At 38.8% G+C, this 24,233-nt stretch overlaps 1 protein-coding gene across 3 annotated transcripts; it reads right to left on the reverse strand.

Moving 5' to 3' along the window:
• Window positions 1-13,971: 13,971 nt before the first annotated feature.
• On the reverse strand, window positions 13,972-24,233 carry ubl3b (ubiquitin-like 3b). Of its 3 annotated transcripts, none has more exons than XM_044040535.1 (6): window positions 24,070-24,233; window positions 23,435-23,543; window positions 18,906-19,014; window positions 17,988-18,074; window positions 16,299-16,376; window positions 13,972-15,516 (listed from the first exon to the last, which is right to left on the reverse strand). In XM_044040535.1, exons 2-6 carry the CDS (start codon window positions 23,459-23,461, stop codon window positions 15,464-15,466), a joined length of 354 nt encoding a protein of 117 aa, XP_043896470.1. In that variant the 5' UTR covers window positions 23,462-23,543; window positions 24,070-24,233; the 3' UTR covers window positions 13,972-15,463. The 3 variants fall into 3 exon arrangements, with proteins under 3 accessions (XP_043896470.1, XP_043896471.1, XP_043896468.1); XM_044040536.1 differs by lacking the exon at window positions 24,070-24,233 and adding an exon at window positions 23,828-24,033; XM_044040533.1 differs by lacking the exons at window positions 23,435-23,543; window positions 24,070-24,233 and adding an exon at window positions 19,154-20,998.

Here is a 24,233-nt window from a genome sequence, read left to right on the forward strand (position 1 = left end):
TCAAAATTTGACCAAAATAGTCATACTTTAGTATGTCGTCCAAATTATGACAAAAAAGTCATACTTTAGTATTTCGTTCAAAATTTGACAAAAAAGTAATAGGTCAGTAAGTCGTTCAAAATTTGACAAAAAGGTCACAGGTTAGTATGTGGTATAAAATTTGAGAAAAAAGTCATACTTTAGTATGTCGTTCAAAATTTGACAAAAAAGTAATACTTTAGTATGTCATCCAAATTTTGAAAAAAAAGTCAAACTTTAGAATGTCATTCAAAATTTGACCAAAAGTCATACTTTAGTGGGTCTTCCAAAATTTGAAAAAAAAGTCATAGGTTAGTATGTCGTCCAAAATGTGACAAAAAAGTCATAGGTTTTTATGTTGTTCAAAATGCGACAAAAAAGTCATACTTTAGTATGGCGTTCAAAATTGAGGTTCAAAATTTGACCAAAAAAGTAATTCTTTAGTATGTCGTTCAAAATTTGACAAAAAAGTCATAGGTTAGTATGTCGTCCAAAATGTGACAAAAAAGTCATAGGTTAGTATGTTGTTCAAAATGTGATAAAAAAAGTCATACTTTAGTAAGGGGTTCAAAATTGGGGTTCAAAATTTGAAATGTTGTAAAGAAAAACACACAGGGATAACATGCAGAAAGACCCCCTTACACAAACCATGTGGTCTCAATGGGGACATAATTCACTAAATTGACATCATGTGCTGTTGAAGAAGTCTGAATTTAGCCATAAAAAACATTAAAATATTTACTGATGTTGTAAATCAAGTGAGAAAGAGATTTTTCCCGTAGACTTCCATTTAAAGCAAAGTCTTTAGTCTAACCAGTAAAGTTGCCCCCTGGAGGCTTTATATTATGTTCTGACTTGTCCTGGGATGTCCACAGCCAGCTAACCAGAAGACTATGTTAATTGCTTGTATATGGTCCATGATTTACATCAGGTACACAACACAACACAACAGAGTTGATGCATAAAACTCCACATTAGAACTACAAGGCTAAGTTTTGGCTCAGAAACAACTGGCAGTACAATAGCATCTCACATAGAGAGCATGATTTATGTGTTTATTTGTGTGTCTCTTGTTTTATTCTGTCATTTTATGACTTCATTAACTGCCAAACTTGTGGCGCTGTTGATCCTCAGTGATGCACATGAAGTCAGAGGAGGCGATCCAGATGCAGCTCTGACAAACAGAGCCATGCGGCTGCCAAATCTCTGCTCTCTGTTCTTATCTGCAGCTGCTGATCTTCATATTTACATGCAGTATTAATGTGGCGACACTGCTCTCCCACACAAAGCAACAGCAACATGCATAATTACTCTCAGGCTCTCTAAACAGTCAGCACTGCTAATCAACGCTTCCATGATTAAAGAGAAAGAATAATGTCTTTTTCAGCCCGACACACCTTCCACTTAAAGTTGCTAAATAATCTGTACAAGTGTTGAGCTGTTGATATATTCCCAAAGTGAAATTAAAGCATGTTTCCACTCCTCTCTTCTTTTTCTTTTCAATACAATTTATTCCACTACAGTTGTTTTTTTGTTTTTTTTTACGATCTAGACTCTGCCAAAGCCGTGCATGTTGAATGAAGACGTGACTGAGCCAGAAGAGTGCACTGGGAGGTTTTTTATGGTTATGAAAAAATATCTTAAAAGGAATGGGAGCGTGGCCTCTCCTGCTGCATTCTTTCCTTTATCAGGAATTCACTGAGGTTTGGCTGCGCACTTCTCACTGGAGCCTTTTCCTGTTCACCCGGGGAATAACAAGGCCCTGCGTTTGTTGTCTCTGTGTACTTTGAACAGAGACGCCACACACTGTGTATCAGTGGTGTTAAAATGCTCAGGGCAACTCCACACCCGCAATCCTTTAACGAAGTAAGCCCCCACTCCCCAGTGTCTGAAACTGACCACTGAAAGTTATAGAGCTAATTTTCCTCCGGGAAAATCAGCCACAACCTCCAGTTCAGTGTGTTGTCCAAATGTCTGGTTCTCTTTTCAGCTGCACACAGAGTGATGAAGCAATTGTGCCCATAATTGGATTCCAGTTTGGCATATCTTTGCTTTGTGCTCAGCTGGAGCTTATTGTTTTTGACCAGCATTTAATCCACTGCTGATTAGGGTCTTAAAGCTCAGAAAGATTGAGCTGTGTCGCTCCAAAAAAGACATCACTGCTATGACAAAACATTCCTATGACAGCTGCTTATTCGTAAATGTAAAGGCTATTCACTGCCAGATGAACAAAAAAAAAAGACACCCCGAGGACATCAGTGCCTGTGAAGCTGTGATGATCACAAAAGCTCTGTAAATCAAATTCAGTTCATAATATAAGAGGTAGAATCCAAAACACCCCAACATAGCCAAGAATAAATCTGGAGGAAAAACGTGTCTGACAACAGTGCATGAATGCATAGAGACAGACAAAACCAGTAAGAATAGATAGCTGTCACAGAGGCTTCACCTGTTCTGCTTCTCTTTTCTGACCAAATATTTTTATCAGATGGAAAGTTGAGAAAAAAAAAAAGAGATGGAAAAGGGCGGAAAATCAGGGATGGAAAGGGAGGAACATACTTTAGGAACAAATCTTTTTAACCGTCCTCACCTATCTCACGATTAACCTTTAAAGAGAATAAAAATAAAACTGGTAAGTCCGGACCAAGAAAACAACCAGTGGTGATCATTTCAACATGAACTGATCCTCTGTATGTGATATCGCCAGCACCAAGTGTTCCTGTTTTTCTGTGAAGAAACTAAAGCAGCACAGACGTCTGGTGGCTGAGGCCGAGCAGTGGGACGAGTGACAACAGTCTGTCATGACTCAGAGAGAGAGAGAGAGAGAGAGAGAGAGAGGTGGCCAAACACTGGTCTCAGTCCAGACGAGCCTGGCTCTGGTCTGCAGCTGTGTCCTGACATTCAGCTCCCATCTAGATACAGATTAGTAACACATTGCTCACACTGACTCTGACTGACTAATATAAACTGAGATTATACACAGATACACATGGATACATAACATTTCATTGTACATTGTTTTTATTGACAATGAAATAAACGTGCTGTGACGCACCTCACACTACAATTGGGATATAAGTCAGTGTTATTCATTACTAACAGTCATGTGAACTGAGTCCAAAATAAACTGTTTGATTAGCATTTCACAGAAATGAGCCTTGATCTGATTTGACTGTAAATGTTCCTTTAAATAATCGTAAATACATCTTGTTTTTTTCTCATTAAATATGTCTGAAACGTCCAGAGAGAAGTTATATGGATTGAGAACAGAATAAAATAGAACTTTCAGCATTTCAACATTGAAAGCCATTTTAATATTAAACATTAAACATCGCACATTTGACCATCTTCTTCTATCCCACTTACATTTTATTCAAAACAAAGAAAGGAAAGCATGCAATAGATGTATTAGTTAAAAAAAAAATTCCCAACAAGAACCCGAATATCACAACAACAACAACAGTAGTAATGATAATAACAAGAATATACAGTAATGATTGTAGTTTTTTTAAAGCTTCACAAAGGAAAAAATAAAATATGTAAAATAGGGTTAGTCATGATGTCATGAAGAATGTATTAACAAGTGCAAAAGACTTGAAACTTTTAAAATAGCACATTTCACTTCACTGTTCGACTTCTCTTTCAAGGATCTAGTGAGAAAACTCACCAGGTGACCTTCCATTTAGTCTGAATTCTATGTTTTTTAATGTTTTTTACTGGCTCCAGTATTTGTTTCGCTGTCACCTTCAATTCTCATTCCAGGGGCCGTGGAGCCAGGAGGCGTTGTTGAATCATGAGCCTGTGACTTGGCAGGGTGTTGAATGACTGTCAGCTTAAAGAGCAGCAGTTCACCAGCTCCACCACACAAGCAAGAGAAACTCTAGTCGGCCGCCAAGTACCCGATGCCCTTTGGTCACCCACAACAAACAGCCCTCGGACACATGGAAACCACAGAGGGTTTATACCCAGCGGCTGGTTTGTCCTCACTTTACACACACACACACACAAAAGAAAAAGAAAAAAGCATGATGATAAAATCTTGACAGAGAGTGTGTTTTCTTTTCCAGCTCCGTGTTTCACAGTCACAGTTTTGACATTTAATAGCTGCTACAAAATCACTGCTCATTCACATTTAAACACAAAGGCTCACTGAAGCAGCCCGAGGCATGGGTGACCTACTTAAGGTCATTTTACATCTCTGTGCACATCTGAAATCACATTACATCTCTAATTTATTTTAATGCAGCGCCAATAATTTATCAGTCATCATTTGCCAAATGTCCTCATTAAAACTGCTTTGCTTTTCCTTCCTTTGCTTTTGAAAACTGTAGAGTGAATGTTTGGGGGAAGACATAAGTCTAGTTAATTGATGTCACAGTGGACTTTAAAGGTATAGTTCAGGGTTTTTTAAGTGTGGCTGAATGAGGTATTTGTGCTGTGTGTTCCACCAGCACGTCCCTGTTCTTACAGATTGTAATCCCTTAACAAAAGGCTCTACTCCTGCTTAAGTCTGTGATATTGCAAAAATACACTTTACCACCCTTTCTCACCTTTTAACAACCTCTGCTAAATGGAAACGTAACTTTGTGTTGTGTCATAAACCAATCACTCCCCACACCAAAGTCCATAGATAACATCACAGCATACAGGAGTTGCTGATCCATGGATGGATGAATGATGCATGGATTTAAGGTGTTAAGTGGTTAAGATGTGTTTTTCCTTGGTAAAATAATACACAACTCCTTATATGGACATCCTGGGTGTGTGTGTTTATAGGTCACATCTTCAGAAATGGCAAAAAATATTTTTTTGTCTTCTTATTTGTTGTTGAGTCAAAGTTATGATTCATTTTGAATTGCATTTTTTTACCCCTATAAAATCGGGAGGAGTGGTATTTGTGCAGAAGTCACAAAATGCAAACTTTGTACTGTGACTTATTTCCAAATTTCACAAATTCAATCAGAAAGTTTTGCTCAGGTGTGTTTGTATAGATGGTGAAAATATATTCCAGCCTCTGTACAGTATATACATTTTAATATAGAAATGTAAAATTGAGTTATTGACATATATTTTACAATATTCCTGTTGAAAAGCAGCAAGATAATAAAATAATCCATCAAGAAATGTATCTGAGAAAATTAGTAGTGACAGCCAAACCTCCTTGGATCACATTTGGTATTAATAGTATGTTTTTATGTGATGTATTTTAATCATTTAAAATTTAATCGTGCCACTCTTAACGTTGAAGCACTTTTGTGATTTTACCTGTGAAAAGTGCCATAGAAATAAAGTTCACTTACTTACTTCACTTGGTACAGAAGCAGAGACTGTGCAGATCTCAGTCTACCGACTGTTTCCCATCGAAATCATATCACTCCCTTCCTTTATATGAAACAAAAATATGGAAACTGTGAGTGTGTTAATGCACCAAAAAAACAGAGTGAACCTGCTGCTCATAAATCAAGGAGTTGGCAGTGCTAACAATGGACTCCACCTGACCTTTCTGTGCCACTCTCAGCACTGCTGCTGCTGCTGCTGCTGCTGCTGCTGCTGCTGCTGCTGCTGCTGCTGCTGCTGCTGCTGCAGGGTGGCATGAGTCTGGCGACCTAGGGGGGCTGCAGGCGACAGCACCTCTGTTTCAACACAAAATGGGTAGAAAAACAAATAGCAGTCACGTTTAACTGCGTGTCAAGGTGTGTTTCATTTCATCTGGCTGTTTAAGTTAAAGAGAGGATGCACAGAAACACGACTTGATTATTTAAATGGAAAGAAGGCTTGGTGTGTTGTTGGTGGTGGAGTTGATTTCAAGTGGTCTCTGGTTACCGTGTTGTTTCTTTTACGGAGTCGCCTCAGACATCATGTCACAGACAGCTGGAGTGTGAAGCCATGACTCAAACTGACACCAGGTTTAGTGCAGCAGTGACCAAGCAAATTCAAGACTTCACACCATCTTTTCTGTTATAATAGCTGGATTTTCTCAGCTATCCTTCCACTGTGGTTTTTCTTTTCTTTCCTCTGTCCACTTTTCTTTTTTTACACACCCACTTCCAACTGTTTATTCATTCTCCAAGTTAAGCTTTTATCACTCTGTTCCTTCTCCTTCTTTGGGCTGTGCTGCTGGGAAACTCCAAAACATATCCAGCAATGTCACACAAGTCAGGGCAGAAAGTTAACGTTCGTTGTTGTCTCTGCGGCCTGAGCGGCTCCCAGCTCTGCATCACCTGATACTCTCTCAAAGAGTTGCAAACAGTGTCAAGTTCAACTGGGTCAAGGTGCGGAGAGGACACAGAAATGGTGTGAGGACACGGAAGAGACAATCTGGGTGTGAATGCACAGTAACCCTCCTAAATGAAATGATTTTGGTGGTTTCTGCACGAGTATCGGAAGATGAACTATGTTGCCACAGCACGCTCCTGGCAAGTGCAACAACTTTTCTGCAGCCCACATTGTAAACGGCACATGGGAGCGAGGCCAGGTATCTTAATCCTCATCACCCTTGGGATTCCCCACCAAGACAAGCCATTAGTGAGGATAAAAGCTGTGATGTAGTCCGGAGAAGCTCGGTGGACTGGTGTTGTGCCGCAACCCCCACAGGCCAGTGGTGACCTCCATTTGATCCCTCACTAACTAGAATTACAGCTCGAGCTTCAACGGGCAGAGAAAAAAAAGAGTAATGAACTGTAAAGCATTTTAATGTCTTAATGAACAACATACGCACGGCAACGAGTCCAATAAAGAGCACCTATGAGTTTAAAAAGAACAACAGACCCTCCAGAAACCACTCAAAAGTAAACAATCTTCTGTCAGAATTATACTGAACAATATGATCACAGTAAAAATGTGCTTTAATATACACTGGTTTTGTTTTGTTTGTTTGTTTTAAGATTCATAAACATAAACAGGCAGAGACAGAACATGTTCACTTTATGTTTGTGCACACAGGAAACAGATGAACTATAATGTTAGATTAATAATGCAAAATGCTGTAAGGCTGCAAAAATGTGTTGCCAACATTACTAAATAAAGACGTATGTGAACAAAAAATGTTACTAAATGTAATATTGCAAAACCAGGTTGCTAACATGACAAAAACAAATCTGTTATATCACCAAAAAAAAATTCTAATTTTGGTACAAAATATATTACTTACATTGCAAAAAATGACTTGAGTTACAAAAACACCTTACACAATGTTGTAGGATCCAAAACCATGAAACAATTATGATTAATCGATTATTAATCTATTACTAAAATAATTGTCAACTATTTTGATAACTGATTACTTGGTTTGAGGGTTTTTTTCATAATTAAATTAAGTTTTCTGATTTTTCAGCTTCTTAAATGTGAATATTTTCCAGGTTCTTTGCCCCATTACACAAATAAATCATTAAAACTGAATCATTTGGGTTTGTGGACTCAAACAAGACATTTGAGTACTTCATCATTTCCAGGTTTGAAAAACATTTCAAAAAAATATTTTTATAAAGATTAATGGATTATGAAAATAATCGGTAGTGGCAGTCCTAATTTTAAGCAAAATTAAAAAAAACAAGAATCTAAAATTTGATCATTAGAAATCAGATTTATAATGAGTAGATTTTAAGGCAGCCATAATTATCCCAATAATTCACCTCGATCAACTCAAAATACAGTGTGCTAATATTGTATATCGTCCCATCCCTGCTGAAATACTTTGAGGGTTTGTGAGAAGAGGGACGTCAAACATGTTAAAAACAAATGTCAGTTGTTTGGAAAGATGTTTGTGTGTGTGAGTGTGAGTCTCACATGTTAAAAAACGAGAAATGTAGTGAAAGAAGGAAAAGTGCAGGTCCACATTCTCGTACAGTACAGCAAACACAACACCTGGGTTCAGCATCTGGTGTCACTGAGCAATAATCTCACAGAGTGTGAACACATGAGATGGTTCCACCACTAAATCCGGAGATGAGGAAATTGAATGATTTCTGGGGAGCGATCAGAGCGAGAGTTGGAGCGTGTGAACACGTAGAAATCAGACACACCTGAACATAAACTGCAGCCATCGGCCTTCATTTTACTGAAAAAATAAATGACTGCAGCAAACGGAGTCAATTCATGACGATTGTTTAAAAAAGAAAAAACATAAATACAAGCTGAGGCCTCCAGCGTTTCTCTGTGAACAGCAGGAAAAGCACAGTTTGTATTGCAACGATCATTATAATCGGCACAAACCAGAGCCATCGCAGGTACTTAAACAACACACGACTGTAATCAGTGGGACCCAGTTTGTAAATGAGTGAGTCCAGATTCCTCTGGAGCACATTCAGCATATTTGGCCTCGGCTCATTTGTAATTACTTTAGTATGTTTCCCTTCAGAGTTTATTTTGGATTTTTTCATTTAAAGTGAAACTACAGGAGGAGGAGAGGCTGGTCAGACGCCATGTGCCCTCAAGTGACAACTCGTCTGAGAAGTCACCCACGAGGACGTAGTTTCCTGACAAACAGCAACAATGTTGATTTTCAGAATGATTTGACCTTTAACCTTTTACACTCATGTTGTGCTTTGTTTACTTTAAGTAAACACCAAAAGGTACAGTGTGCGACAACAAAAAATACAACTACACAGACCCAGATGGAAGGATGTTTGAGTATATTACACATTAATTACACATACACTCTTAATTCTCTATTTAATTTGTAATAATTATGCCGGACTACGAGGCAGGAAATTGGGTAATAGTGCCAGAACTTCAATAGAAGTTAGTTTCAGTATTATTCATATAATAGACTAAAAAAAGGTCTGGGAAACAAATTATTATCTTTTAATGACTTAACTACTGTGACAGGATGTGTACGCCTGTTGATCCAATGTCTGTATCCTGAGAGGATTTAGTATGTACCCTGTATTATATTACTGTGACCACTAACAGACACCCAGTAAGAATTCTGTACACTGTTTACTAGAGGGTTTTGGGGAATAATCCCAGATTATGTCACATTTCAGGTGTAGGAATAAACGTTGATTGTCTTTGATTTCTCAAACTGTACAGTAAAAATGTTTGATTCACAGTAAGGTAGTAGTCAAATATGTCCTGAACACAACATAGTAAGTCCTGGGCAGAACTTGTGAAAATATTAGTTTTTATTATTGTAAAAACTACATTGAGACTGGTGTTGCTGGCTCACAGAATTTCTGATGTGGTGCACATTTAAACAATGGATCCAGGAAAGCCGTTTCAACAGTTTGTTGTGGACATCAGTTAGACTCAGATAAATGGATATTATAAATCTGCATTTAACTAATTAGGCAAAGTAGTAACATGAAATCAAAAGGTTACAACTTACGTCTGTAATGCATCCAAATATGGCATTGAGGTCAGGCCTTTAAACACAGCAATCTATCAAGGATAAAACAATATGAACATTCAAGTTATATATATATATATACTGTATATATATATATATGTGTCAAATAAATAAACATAATAAACATGAAAAATGATCCATTTTGACTCACAGGAGCAGAGTCTTTGTTTTTCAAATAGTTTGGAGGGAGAAACAGAGGTCAAAGTTCTTTAGGGCTGGGTTTGTATCACTTAGTGGGTGTGGTTAGGAGTGGCAGGTAGTGGGTGGAATCTTGTGATTTTAAACAATTACATCTCAAAGTTGACTTTCCTTTTTTTTTTTCTATTAAAAAAAAATGCCAATATGGGACTTTTTAACTTCTCTAAATGTGTACATCTGCTCAAAACTTCATATGTGACACAAGAGACTCCAGTCAACAGGAAGTCAGGCATTTTGAATTGCCACGAAACAGGAAGTGCCCTGTAATTTCGCCCTTCATTGACCAATCTGCTCAAAACTTCACACGTGAGACAAAAGACACGGCCAGAAAACATCAGCATGAAAAATAAGGACATGAAATAACAAATGTGAACCTTAAAAAAATAAACACGTGTAAGGAAAAACAAATGAAAGAGAAATAATAATATGGTAGTGCAAAGAACAATGTTCCGGATGAGGCTGAAGATGATCGAAGGTAAAGATTTTTCCAGATAGAGACAGGATGATTCTCCTGCTGAGCCTGGAAACATGAATGATTCACAATGACATAAAAATGCAGAAGCCATAAGGTTTGGTCATTTCTTGTTAACAGAAGGAATGTGATTGTAATGTATTTTGCTGCAAATACCTTCTATTTTCCATCCCCTGCTCCACAGTAATGCTGGGTAATATTTGGTCTTGTGTGTGAACTCTGGAAGTTTCCATTTCTCTCTCTTTCTCTCTCTCTTCTGTACACAGAGCTGATATTGTTGTACAGTTACACGTTAGGGCAAAGAGGGGAAACATCAGGTTAAATAAACTGATGTGAAGCAATCAACACCCTCAGTGTCAGAGGTGGAAAGAGCACTGAAATATTCTACTACAGTAAACGCACCACTATTTTGACAACATTTTACTTAAGTACAAGTTAAAGTACTGAGTTAAACACACAAAAACCTGTGTCGTTTCCCCAATTAGGAGAGGAAAGGATGAAGGTTTGAAGATGAAGGGAGGGAGACAGCAGCAACAGCAGCAGCAGCTTCTGGAGTCAGCATGAAAGCTGCTCATTTACCAAAACCCCGCTGGGTTAATTCAGCCCCTGCATGAGTGTGTATGGTTTCACACTGGCCTACTGAACTCATTCCTTTCAGGCCGTGGACAGAGGGACGAACACAGGATACACACATGAAGAGCCCCCAATCACACACACTGTCTCACACGAAACAAAAACACATTAAAACATAAACATATTATCTTATACTTTTTATAAAACACAGTTTTGACCATATTTTGTTAATTTTAAGTTTTTGTTCTAATTTACATCGACCTTTGGATCACCTATGTTTGCATTTTTACATTTCCAAATCCAACCACACCACATTTTTCATCGGCCATAGCCACTCTGGACATAAATGGACACTACAGAGATACACGTTATTTATAAAAGTGTGAATTAATTAAGGTTTCCAGTGATTTAGACACATACATTTGGACTTGAGGGTAAACTACCTGTAAATGTATCCTATTATGGTTTAATTTCTTACATTTTTCCTGCTGCATTTGTGTGTGTGTGACTCATGTGGATGAAAAATGACTAAAAATGTGCAAAACAAAGAATAAAATGAATTTATGCTCCACGTGGTTACAATGACAACAGTCAGTGGTATCAGTAGCCTTTAGTGTGTGTGTGTGTGTGTGTGTACACAGCTGGTTTTAATACGGAAGAAAATGACTGATAGGAAAACAGTGAGAAGGAGTGAAGGGAAAAGGAATTTACCATAACAGAGAATAACATGAGTTAGCGCCTCCTGCAGAGAACAGTATCTGCTGATATTCCATGATGGATCAATAGGGAGCTGAGAAGCTGTGAGAATATCTCCTTCTATTGTTATACAACAGTTCTGTCTGGTCACTGGTTTCCACTCGTCTGTGCACACAGTATTAACAACACTTTTCAACCACAGCGAGCATCAGGTCTGCATTTGAGAAACGGTCGGACATTTCTGGGAAACACATATACATGCAGTTTCTTGCAGAGACGCACAGTGTGTGTGAAAACATTTATACAGTGATATCACTCATAAAAAGATGTCAAAATTGCTTCCCAGGGTTACATGACTGTCAAGTTCAATTTAACGTTTGAAAAACATAATAAATTGTGTTTTAGGTTAAAGATAAGAAAATTCACTCTGACTCACTCATCTTCTACAGCTTTATCCTCCACATGAGGGTTGTGCTGGGGTCCCTGGTGCCATTCCTAGTTGACAGGTCACCGGTCCATCACAGGGACACACAAAGAGACAGACAACCATCCACTCTCACACTAACAGGACAAGACATTATTTCACGTTGTTGTTCTTCTGTCGTTGTTGTTCTTTTAACCGTGCTTTTATATTGTACTGTTTTCATTTTGTGAGTCTTGAGAGAGTGTTGAGGAATGGAAAGGAAAGAATAATTTAGTGGGGTTATGATATTTTACAGTGTAGGAGTGAACAAGGAGTGAAAACCTGTCATTGTCACCAGTGGTTTCAGTATCTCCTGGAATCATCTGCTCTCTGACATAATTAAATCATTTTAAACACCGGCAGTTTGACTCGAGTACAGTTTGACTCCACTTGCATGAGCTGCATCATGTCACATGCTGCTCCTAAACAGCAGTGCACACACACATACAGCTGCCAAAGTGGGAGTGAGGACCTTCATGCTGAGGCTGGTGTGAGTCCAGGCAGCTGAGAGAGCAGACTCCTGAGGCTGAAACACCAACAGTGTATGTGTGCTGGACAGAAGCCCATTTCAAAAATTTGACGGCACGCGCACGCTTTGAGTCATGTCGACCACAGACAGCAATTCATCTCACTGCAGCAGAAGCAGCAGCTGCTCTAAACCTGAGGGACTGCAATTAAGAAAGTTCCTCCCAAGTATTGTGATTCAGATTTGACTAAATCTCCTCTGATTGTGTTTAGTCTTCACCCATAAAAACACACGGTGGCAAAAACACAGTTCAGATAAAGGCAAGTGGAAACTGTGAAGGGTCATAAAAAACGACGTTGGAAGTGAGAAAGAACTGGGTTGACTGCACTTTTCCTAAAGTGCACTCACTGCCAGTGTCAACTGGAAACCTGGATGTCAGGAGCAGATTCCTGAGGAAGAAGATGTTACGGAAAAGTGGTGAAAATCAGCCGGACACAAAGACACCGGCCGTTCACAGCAACACTGTGGACAGTTTTATCTCTGTGAGTTAATGGAAATTACTTTAGAAATGACTCGCTTGTATCGAGAATAGAAAAAACCATCCAATTATGTGCAAAACACCTTGGTTGACCATGATATCCTGTCTCCTTCAGGGACTTTATGTTTACTGCGTTTCCCAGAAGCAGAACCAAACATATTGTTATTATTGTGCTCCTCACCTGTTTGTGGAACAAACTTCCTGAACACCTGAGAATGACAACTGAGACTGTCAGCTCATTCTGCAGCTTTGTCTTGAATTCTCAAATTCTTCTCTTGGTTATCAACTCATTCTTGCCTTTTAAATGCACTTTATATATTGACAAATCCCACTTGTATCTCTTTATCTTTTTTTTTGTGTATGAATAGTGTTACATACTGACACATGCAGTATATACTCTGTGTTGTGTTTGTTGGTGCATTGTTGAACAGTCATTGCTTCTTACTTTGTTGTGTTTTAATCTTTGTTCTTATTTTCTTGTTGGTGTGTGCTAATGCACAAAAACACTGAAGTACATTCCTGTATTTTAACACTGACTTAGAAATAAAAACAGATTCTGATACACTGTCAATTTATGTTAGGGCTTACACGCAATCACTGCCACCTAGAGGCAAAGGGATGAAATACATGTAGTCCTTGGAAATAACATGAGGACACCTTCATGTATCACATTTAGACGGATTTCTTACTGATCCTTTTAAAGACCAGTAATTATGAGACTCTCTTTGATTAAAGTAGAATTATCACTGTATATAAACTCAATACTAACAGTATACATTATATTATTGGACAAAAGTGATTGAAACAAAAACATACACATTATTACTGCAGTTTTGAGTTTTTCTGATCACAGATTATTTTGTATTTGACTGCAAAAACTGTTGTTTTTGTTGTCTTTTGTTTAATAATTGAAGTGTTCTAACTAGAACGCCACTGATTTGTAATGCTATACTAAATTGTTTTTTACTACAATGCACCTTGATTTACTTTATTTCTGTGGTTATGGCCGCTTCAAAAATTATTATTTTCTGGTCTTCTGTGATGGTTATCTAAATATCTCCATCTTTGACGTATAACTGAACAAAAAGCAAAAAACATTTGAGAACGTTACAACAAAAAATAACGGAAACTGAAAATAGATGAAAATAATCCGTGTCTTTAGTCGCATTTTTAAAACTCTTAAAAAAGGAAACAAAAGATGTTGCCTTACTTAAAGATTTATTAATTTATAATACAAGCTTTTATGTAGACCACATTGCATTTTAGTTTTTACATTTATTCATACTGAGCTAAACTTCATAGCAGTGACATTGATTGACAAAAACACAAACCAAAGGACACTCAATGGAAGGAATCAAAAGGTTTCCGACTGTTTCTGAAGAAACCGCAGCCCATCAACACTCCCAGTGCACCACCTTTTATTTAAGACCACATGCCCTCGCTCGACTTCACACAGTATGCCACGTGCATCACTCGCTCACCAACACTCTCATTCACTCACACACACTAAAATTTAACAAATACCTATACACAAGATAAAAATTGATATTTTTCAATTTCAATATTAATGATATTACTGAATTCCACAATAAAAGGCAAACAAGAAGTAAAGACAGCATCCAAATGAAACGCCACCAAAAAAATTCCTTTTTACTTTTCACCCGAGGGGGAGACGTCGCTCCCTCTACCTTGTTCTCAGTGTCCGATAGAGGAGGGTTTCATTCCAACCACACGTCCACCTCCCATGTTTACCCCGTCATCTTCTGTCTGTGTGTAAGTGGCCTTTTGTGTCGGATCCCATTACGAAAGAACGTCGGCAGTCTAAGGAATTAAGTCACCGCCACAAGTGTGAACATGACACCAGATGGCACACAAGCAAATCCTCCTCTGCCTCCATTTTTTTTTTTTTTTTTGCAAGCCTCACTGGGAGTCCTGTTCCTGTTCCCGATGGACCTGTACATCCCTCAGGTGTTAAAGCTCCTCCTGATAAAAGTAAAATATCCATTGATCCATTGCCAGGACCAAACAGGATGTAGGTAATGGCACGAATGCCATTAGTGTCGATAAAAGACTCAACGGTTCAATTAAGAGGCAGAAACGGTCTACGGGGAGGATGGCACGTTTTCTACCATGTGGCGGGAACTGAGGTCTGTTCAAAGGAAAATGTGAGGAAAGAGAGGGTGACACTATAAACACTTCTGAATAAACAACCAGGTTAAGTGCAATGAGAGGGTTAACACCAATGAGTAAGACGTGGGGGGAACATCCATGTGACTAGTAGGGAAAGGTTAAAGCCCACACCTCCTTTAGAGCACATCTGTGTCCATGAAGAGTGACGAGTTCCTGGGTCTTTTTCACTATGATCGCTATTTAAAACGTGTCCAGCAGCAAAGGTATTATTGGACTGTCAAATAAAAATGCAGTTTGCAACAACAGCAAACTGTTGATAAAGTAAAAGTTCTGGAGGGATGTTAATATATTGGCACGAAGATGCCTCAGATTGGACATGAGTTCAACCAAAGTGGATAATGCCCCCCCAACCAGACTTCTGTGACTTATTCCACATCCACAGCTGATAGGATGACAGGGCAAGGGAGAGCAGAGTGTATGCATGTTTATATATGTGTGTGTGTGTGTGTCAGTTATGAGTGAGGTCTGGGTAGAATGACGGGGGGGGGGATGTTTCTGTTGCTTTACAAGAGGAGACAGCAGTTGCTCTCTGTGGTTTTTTCTCTGTTCCTTTGACCTACAAACACAGGACAACAGGGACGTTAGGTGAAATAAAGAAACAAGCAGAGGAAAACACAAGTATGAGCGCTGTGTGGGATGAGGCGGACATTAGCAGACATGGCAACAAAGGCTCGAAGGTCAAAGTAAATCTCAGGGACCATTAGGAGTCTCCGGGGGGAAATAAACTGCGTTATTTTGTTCAGTAACGGAGGACTCTAATTACTGTTTCACTCTTTTCAATAAAATGCAGCATGTTACTGTAATGTTTACGTTCAACCGGGCTCTCTCAGCCACACAGGGGATGCAAAGTGTTTTTTCTTCTCTTTTCTTTGGTGGGGGACAATGGCATAAGTAACAATGATTGCCAATCAGAGGTGCGTGTGTCACAAAAACACACGCAGTTTGTGTTTTTGTAGTTTGTAGTTTTCCATTATTGAAATAAATGGTAAGAATGTATATGTATATCAATAGTAACGTATGTCTTGTCTCGCACTGTCTTCTGTTAATAAGTTATTCTATTAAGTGTCAATTTCATTCATTGCACATATTTAATATTCAGTCTTATTATAAATAATTAAACATACAGTTGATTTTACGGTTTCATTAAAATTCTTTGATAAATAAATAAAAAAAATTAACACAATACTTACTTTCCCTGGTAACTAGTTACTTTTACAATGCGGTAAATCGGTTACTGAACCCGTAACTTTTTTAAAGTAACACTGCTCGTCATCTTCAGTAAAACTCATATTCTGGTTGCAGTTTTCTAAAGACAAAAAAAAGAAGAAAGTTGCTCACCATGAGAGTTGGGCTCTGGCAGAGTCTCTCTGGCAACCAAGTGCATGACAGTCGTCCTGCCCGGTGGCAGCTTTAGGGCTTTAAACACAGAACACACACATGGTTCACCTCTGTTAGAACCTTCAGTGGCTAATATTGTGAGAATGAGATGATGTCAAACAATATTTCCAGATAAACAGTCATGTTATTGAAAAGCAAAGGCTTCGGCCAAATATATCTCATACAAAAGGACATCAGATATAAATTTCTTTGCACATTAGAAATGAACTCAGACTTGGGTGTTTTCTGTTCAAATTAGACGAACGCAACATGGTCTGGATGAGTCGCTTTCACAACAGCAGGAAAATCAGCGGAGGGTCCAGACTGTGAGGGTGTGGCTCTCGGCTTAATCATCCAAAATGTACTCGCCATGGATTCACTGAAATTTTGCCTGCTGCAGTTTTTACATGCGCTCACGTGTACAGTACGTGTCTGAGAGCAGTAAAAGACACTTCAACCAGTTCTACTGTTATGTATGTTGTGTTTTGACTACCGTTGTCAACAACGCACTTCCTTTTAATTATTTGTGTATTAGTGGTTCTCAGTGAAACAATGCGGGATTGACATTCATTCAGAAAAATATGTTTGTATATAAATGACCTGTTTTGACCTGATATTAACATCCGTCCTGAGAAACACGATCACACAGACAGACAGAACGGATGTGTCCGAGGACAGCAATGAAGGTAAACAGGAGTGAGGTGTTTGATGAATAACACCGTCTGACCCACTGAAAAACCTGTTTATGACCAAACCCTCTCCATTTCCTGTTCCACCTTACTTTTACCACACCGTGTGAATTTCATTCTGACTGAAGCCTCAGAGGAGGAAAAAGAAAAGTGCTTTGTCTGCCAACAGTTGACTCACATAGCGATAAACCACTTGATCAGCCTATCTGATTGGCTGCCAGTAAATCCGTGTTCCTGAGGGCAGACGAGTGTAAGCCAGGTACCGGGCAAAGTCCATGAGTTGAAAAGGTTAATGTGATTAAAATAAGAAACTGCTCATTTGTTAAACTGTGTCTACCTCAAGTTTAGGAAGCTTGAGCGATGAGTAGATGTGCAAAGTGGTGGAAATTCCCGGTAAACGTCCAGAAAATTTCCATGGGATTGGAATTTTTTTCTATGGGAATTATGGGAGTGACTGTGAAAGGATAGCAATCAGATCTTGAAGTTGACACCGGAGAAGCATGTTAATACCAGATGTAAATGCATGTGCTGAAGCACTATCTGATTGCTATTAGATCACAGAAAACCCATACTAACACAGGTGAAAACGGTCCCATCAGGAGCCGACTTGATAACGGGGAGGAAAATGAAAAGTATAGAAAATGTGAAGTAAATAAGTCACAAGTGTTTCAGAGTATTTCACCAATAAATCACTCAACATAAAGTTCAGAGGAAAAGAAGTTTGACAAACAACCATTGAACAAGGTCCACTGACAGGAAATTTTCTAGAGCTTTACCTCACATCTCATAGGCCTTAATGAGCAAGTGAGTTAGTTGTTAAACTCATGATTGGAATTCCATACTTTGGTCATTCAAGGACAAAAATTAATATCACATGGCAAATGAAGCGAAATCTAGTCACAATGTGGATAAAAGCTGCAGTGAGTAAAACCTATGCTTGTGAGTTATCTTTGTGTCGTACCTCCCAGAGTAACATTGCCATGAAGGAAGCGTCCCTGAAAGATGAGGCGCAGTATGCTGGGGCTGCTCACCCTCTCCTCCTCCCATCCTGTCAGAAAAAGCAGGAAAAACAAAAACATGTATCTTGATGTAGATGTAGGCACTTCACGTTTCCCTTCAGCCATATTTACCCACAGATCTGGAAAATTGTGTGATTATGTCATGGTTTTTTTATGGTGGAAATAAGACATATATTAATGAGACAACTACAAAATGTAAACAGGGGTTTGGGAATGATGAACATACTAATTCACAAATAATATAAAAAATAAAATGTCGAAAGGTGACACTTTTTAAAGTCAAATGAAATCTAGTCTGGTATTGCATTACTTCTGTGCAGCCATATACACTGATAATAACATTTCTTTTGATTCTTAATGCTTTCAAGTAAGCATTCATGGTTCTATAGAAACAAAACACAATGAAACAGTGATGAAATAAGAGTAAAATAAAAATTTACCCTTTCTTTATTCTTTCCAAGGTATTTAACTCACATTATAGTTTGCCATCATTCTTTTTTATTAAAAATGCTCAAGGTTTACATTAAATGTTTCAATAATAGTGGGTGAGATAAACTGTGTAAGGCAACTGCATGTGTCCACAAAAATGACGACTAACGTTAATTAAATAAACTTCAGTTGTCAATTTAAGTTATTACATAAAATCCAGTTTGTGATCATTTAGGAAAGTAATAATGTGTATGGTATGGACCTGCAGTGTTTTATGTAAACAGGTGTTTTCTTAAAATAGTGTCCATCCCATTCAAAATCACAGGGCAAGCTACATGACAGACATCTAAACAACCGTTACCACAGGATGATTGTTTTAAGATTGTTGAAAAAATTCAAAATACAACAAACTGAATTCAGTAAAAGCATACCTGCAGGCCAGTTCTCAAATACATGTTTGGCAATGTCTGTGGCCGAGTCGTTCGGGGAGAAAGTGAAGTCTTGTGTTTTCCCACTGACCAGGATAAGGCGGAGGTGCACCTGAAACAACAGGCAATAACAGCTGAATTCAGTCCATAAAAATGTGGCATCAAACGACAAAAAAACACTCCAACAAATTTCCACTAGAATTCATCCGTCATTTGTGGTGGTGGAATCCCTCCAACCTTTAACCTCTAACCTTCTCAGACATGGGGTGACCGTCTGAAGGCTGTGAAGAGACGAGCATTCCAGTCCAATTAGATTCTTCCACGCCAGCTCTCCACCATTTGCCTGGACAACTTCTTTCACTGAGGGCTTACACTGAAGTGAGCCCCTGTTGCCAGAGATGACAACAGATATGGGTGGGGCTGAGGGGGAAGAACACTGGCCCTTTAGTTACAGGGCACTGCAAGCTCCTCTCCGGGCTGTCGGCCTAATGCGATAACCCCAGGTGTCCCAGACAGCTCTGGGCTATATTATTAAATTTACATGGCTAGTGCGTAGCCTTGAGGGGACCATGCAGAAGTGTGTGGGAGGGTCTTTAACAGCGGGGTTTCCAAGATATTTGATCCTTTGGGCTACTGCACACACAAAAAGGAGCTACTTCTCTATCATACCTTCAAGGTAGGGCTGGGCAATATGGCTTAGAAATAATATCTCAACATCAAGTTGGTGATGTACTGTATCTTGATATAAAGCTGGACACATGCTGTTCCTCTGAGGTCATTAAAGGTTTTGGTGACAATACATTGTGAATACAGTTAAATGTTAGTTATCGGCAAAGAAAAGACTACCTTGTCTTCAGCTGCTTTAATGCTCACTTACAACAAACTTAATGAAAATCAGAAAATGCAGCCAATCTAAGCTCCTGTGGCTTTGTTATATACTCAACACTATTAAACAGAATGCATAACAATTAGATCTCTGTGCGTGTCAAATGCGTGGTAATCTTGGAGGCCTTTATGAAGCATACATTGGGCTGATAAGTGTGTCATGCGGTCACGTCCGTGTTGAGTGAACTCAGTAAGTGATTTCAGAACAATACCCTGAACATTAAAATGTGACAACCAAGGCTTTTTGAATAAAAGGTGAAGATATGCTCCTTATAGATTCTAGGCAATATATATTAAATTATATTAATTTGTCCCCTTGTTTTGTGTTTGTATGCTCAGCTCATGATCAGGATCGAAACATCACTGAAAAAATTGGAAAAATTAATTCTGACTGCTCCTTGTTAATAGTGTACATTTAATCCATCACTTCAAATAGATTATGTCACTACTTCAAAATAATTGCTTTGGTGGTTAAACAAAAACAAACCCTACAGACTTAATCTTTCTGGTGTGAGACCTGGGTAAGAATTGGCAGATGAAATTAATTTTCTCTGACATTTTACCTTCTTAAAAAGGTCAAAGATGAACTTTCCTTGGTTCACAAATCAGAGAACAAAGAGACTTAACTGCGATGTGTAATGTTCAGAGAGGGGCAACCCTACTCTCTGATCTGTTTACAAATACAATCCTCCACTGGTGGTCCTCTGCCTTCCCTTCCCCCCTCTGAACTGAATAACCTCAATGTGGGGTTACGTGTCATCATTAACAAGCTTTGTCCCAATCTCGTTGATCCGGCGCAAAATAAAAACAATGTTGAATCTGCCCGGTTGCACATGGCAACACCCTGTATCACTCAGGTCCTCAACCTTCTCCAACTGGAGGTCAAAACTGAAATCCCAGCATTGCTGTGACTTACTTCTTAAGGGTTAACAGAGCTATGAAACGCTAATCCATGCATGATGTTTGTCAGGTTTCCTAAAATCATAACCACTGTCAAACGAATGACCCTGGCTGCTAACTGTCAGGATGGATGATCTATTTAACCATGCTCCGTCTTGCTGTGGGTTTTTACCCACTGTAGGTGTCCTGAATATTTCAGATGGCAAACATGCCCTTATATTGTATTTTTAAAGATACAATATGTGAAATAAACCAAAAACATTTTGCTAATCTACCAAAGAGGGACATAAGTAAAACTATGGAGCTGCTGTTGTTGTTTTTTGTTTCAACTGCTGTGAAAAAACACAGGACAGACCAACTACTAGCAATGGGAATGTGTTAATTGCCCAGTTAGTGGCTTCACCTGGTTTTAAAAATCCCAGGAACACCACCTAATTATAGTGTGGAAGAGGCTTTACTGTCTGGTATTAAGAATAACTTGTACATTATATACTCAAGGAAATACATCTATGAAAATAAAACCCACCTCAGTCTGCCCAATCCTAAAATGTGTGGTTTCATCTGATTAACAGACACCAATTCACTATAAATAACATTAAACTAATTTCCCATAATAGATAACTGATAATAACAGACAAAATAATAATTACACAAAACCAAAAACATGGTAGCTTATCTTTGTAAATGTTTGCAAAGAATATCATTTCACTTAGTTAAAGGGGAATAGTATCGGCATAATAGGACAGCAACATTATCATTGATTACTAATTAAACAAATTATTTGATTTCAGCTCATTAAATATTATAACAGAATGGTTTATTTGCTCCACTACAAAAATAACCCTTTGATAAATAAATCCATAAAATTGCCAGAAAACTATTATTATTTCTTATTATAATAAATAATAATCAATTAAAACAATTATTAAAATATTTATTAGTTGTAGCTTTTTTGTGACTTCCATTATCATTTCTGAATGCATGTCCATTCATGTGGTTGGGTGGGTTAAGGTGGGGTGGAGGGGTAACTTAGTAAGAGGGTACATTCAATTGGCATCTAAACCATGAAAGGAAAGTAGGGCAACGTTTTAACTGAGATTAGACAGATGGTGTTCACAGGAACAGCAGTCACTGTCCCAGCTAAGTGTTTGTGGACTTTGGCTAATCCATGGTCCCTCATCCCCAAACGTTAAACAATTTAAATTTTTGATGTCCAGTGTGTAAGTATTACTGACATCTAATGGTGAGACTGTAATGTAACAAACAGAGTAGTCCTTTGTTCACTCCTCCCTATCCCAAAGCATGTCAGGGGACTAAAGTGACCTAAGCATACCAGAAAAGATTGTTTTTCTTTGTTTCTGTAAAATGCTTCTCGATCAAAACCTGTAACGCATGCTCTGGCTGGTTTGTCAGTTCAGTAGGGCTGCAACTAATGAATATTTTCGTAGTTCTTTAATAAGCTGATTATTTTTTCTATTTGTCACAATTATTTCTGTTTATTCAGAATAAACACTAGTAACGTTATTAACATGAACAGAAAATAGGGAAGATAACTACTCCTGTAATTCACTGCACTTGAATCATTAGCAAACGTGACTTATTACACAGCTTGGTTGAATATTTGGCTATAATTGGTTGATTGTGTTTCTGTTTAAAAGACCATTGTTAGGTGTTAAAGATTGATTTGGGCAGTGCTGTCGCTAAATACACCAGACTCCTCCATTAAATATTGAACTTTTATTTAAATTTCCTAGCTTAACGTTAGAGATTAACACATTTTGAGGATTTAAAATCTTTTCAACTGATCTACAGTTCTTCCAGGGATGACACTCACTGCCTCACCAAACCTCACCAAAGCAGGTGCTAAAAAAGCACCAGGTACCAGTCATGCTTCTAAGCCATGTAATAACATGCATGCTAACATGGGATAACATGCAGTGAGGCCGTCATTGTGACAAAACCCCCATCCCCCGATTAATTTTTCTTCGTTGATTCAGAAAGCAATTGACATATCTACTTCCCCCAGCACTTCCTGTAGTGCACTGCAGTTATTAAACATCGTTTGCCAGAGGTGGTGTTTAAATTAAACAGGTCTATGGCGCACAAGGCTTAATCTGTAGCTGTGTTTCCATCATGGTACAGTTTGGTTTGGAATGGTTAAGTCTTCAGTCAGACTTGTTTCAATTGAGAACAGTACCTTTACTTGGTAGGTGAGGTGTGCGCTGGGCCCGATGGCTGCGTCAGTGAGATCCGTAGTGTGACACTGTACCGGTGCGGTGTCATCGAACACAACACAACAGACAACAACACAACGGACAACAACGGAGCAGCTTTTGAACACCTGTCTCAAGGGAATGCCACTTTTCTGTCGCCTAATCAGCTCCACCCATACCATAACTCTGGTACCTGAAGGGAAGGGTACCAATAAATGGAACGGTTGGGACCAGTTATTATGGTACTATTCCTAATGAAAACATTAACAAATGTGTACCGTACTGTTCCACTCAATGGAAACATGGCTTATGGCTATGACAACCAAACCATTTTAAGTTTGAAAGGATGAACGTTCACAAACATACTTAAAGGTACAATACTCAATTTCTGCCAATAAATGTTAGATACCGGACCTTTAACTTGATGAAACATCGATGAATAATATTAACAATAGATTCAGTATGAATGCAGTGTGACAAACTGCTTGGATCTATGTCAGTGTCATCAGTAAATAGTTTCAGACCCTTACTCACCATATCAAGATCCCTCTGGTTGGTCATGGCTCAGGAAGGAGGAAGGTCGTGGACGTGGAGAGCAGAACAGGACTGGTGTAGTTCAGCTGCTGGAGACGGGGCCAGAGCCCTGGCACAAACAACAGAGACACTGTGAATCTGTTTCCCACAGCCTGGCACCGCAACGGCACCGCACATCACCCCGAGCCACCGGCTTGACACGAGTCTTCAGTCTGCAGTGTTATCGATCTATCGCAAAACATGCATTTGATTTCCCGAAGCTGAGAGGGAAGCAGACAAATAAGTGCACTCTGTCGTAGTTAAATAAAGAATTAACGGAGCTTAGCAGCATAAGCATTTGCAGGTTGACAATTAGCTTAACGCTAGTAAAGCTACTGGACTAGCACCACTTACATAGGTTAAATACAATCCCAACTGTACACTCGCAGTTCAGTGGTCACAGAGCTGCTGCTGTAAACTATAAACCCACTTCCCCTAAATACACCGCCTAACACCGAGTTTCGTTTCGTCTGATGTCGAAACCGAGCTGTGCTACCAGGATAATGCTAACGCTACGTTAGCTTATGTCGACCCTGCCATCGATGACTTTCTGTAGACTATCAGGCTAAACGTGATTTTAGTCTCTTTAGTCTCACCTGCATCGGAGGTATATGATGGGATTTCGCATTCAGTTTAGTTGAAGAATCAGCGGGGGCGATTTTCGAAGAGAAAATTTCGAGTGTAGACGGATATCGTTGAAATGGGTATCAGTGGCTAATGGACGGGAAGACGCCGGATGTCAGCTGGTTGTAAACACTGA

Source organism: Solea senegalensis, linkage group LG12, assembly GCF_019176455.1.
Source record: "Solea senegalensis isolate Sse05_10M linkage group LG12, IFAPA_SoseM_1, whole genome shotgun sequence".
Lineage (NCBI taxonomy): Eukaryota > Metazoa > Chordata > Actinopteri > Pleuronectiformes > Soleidae > Solea > Solea senegalensis.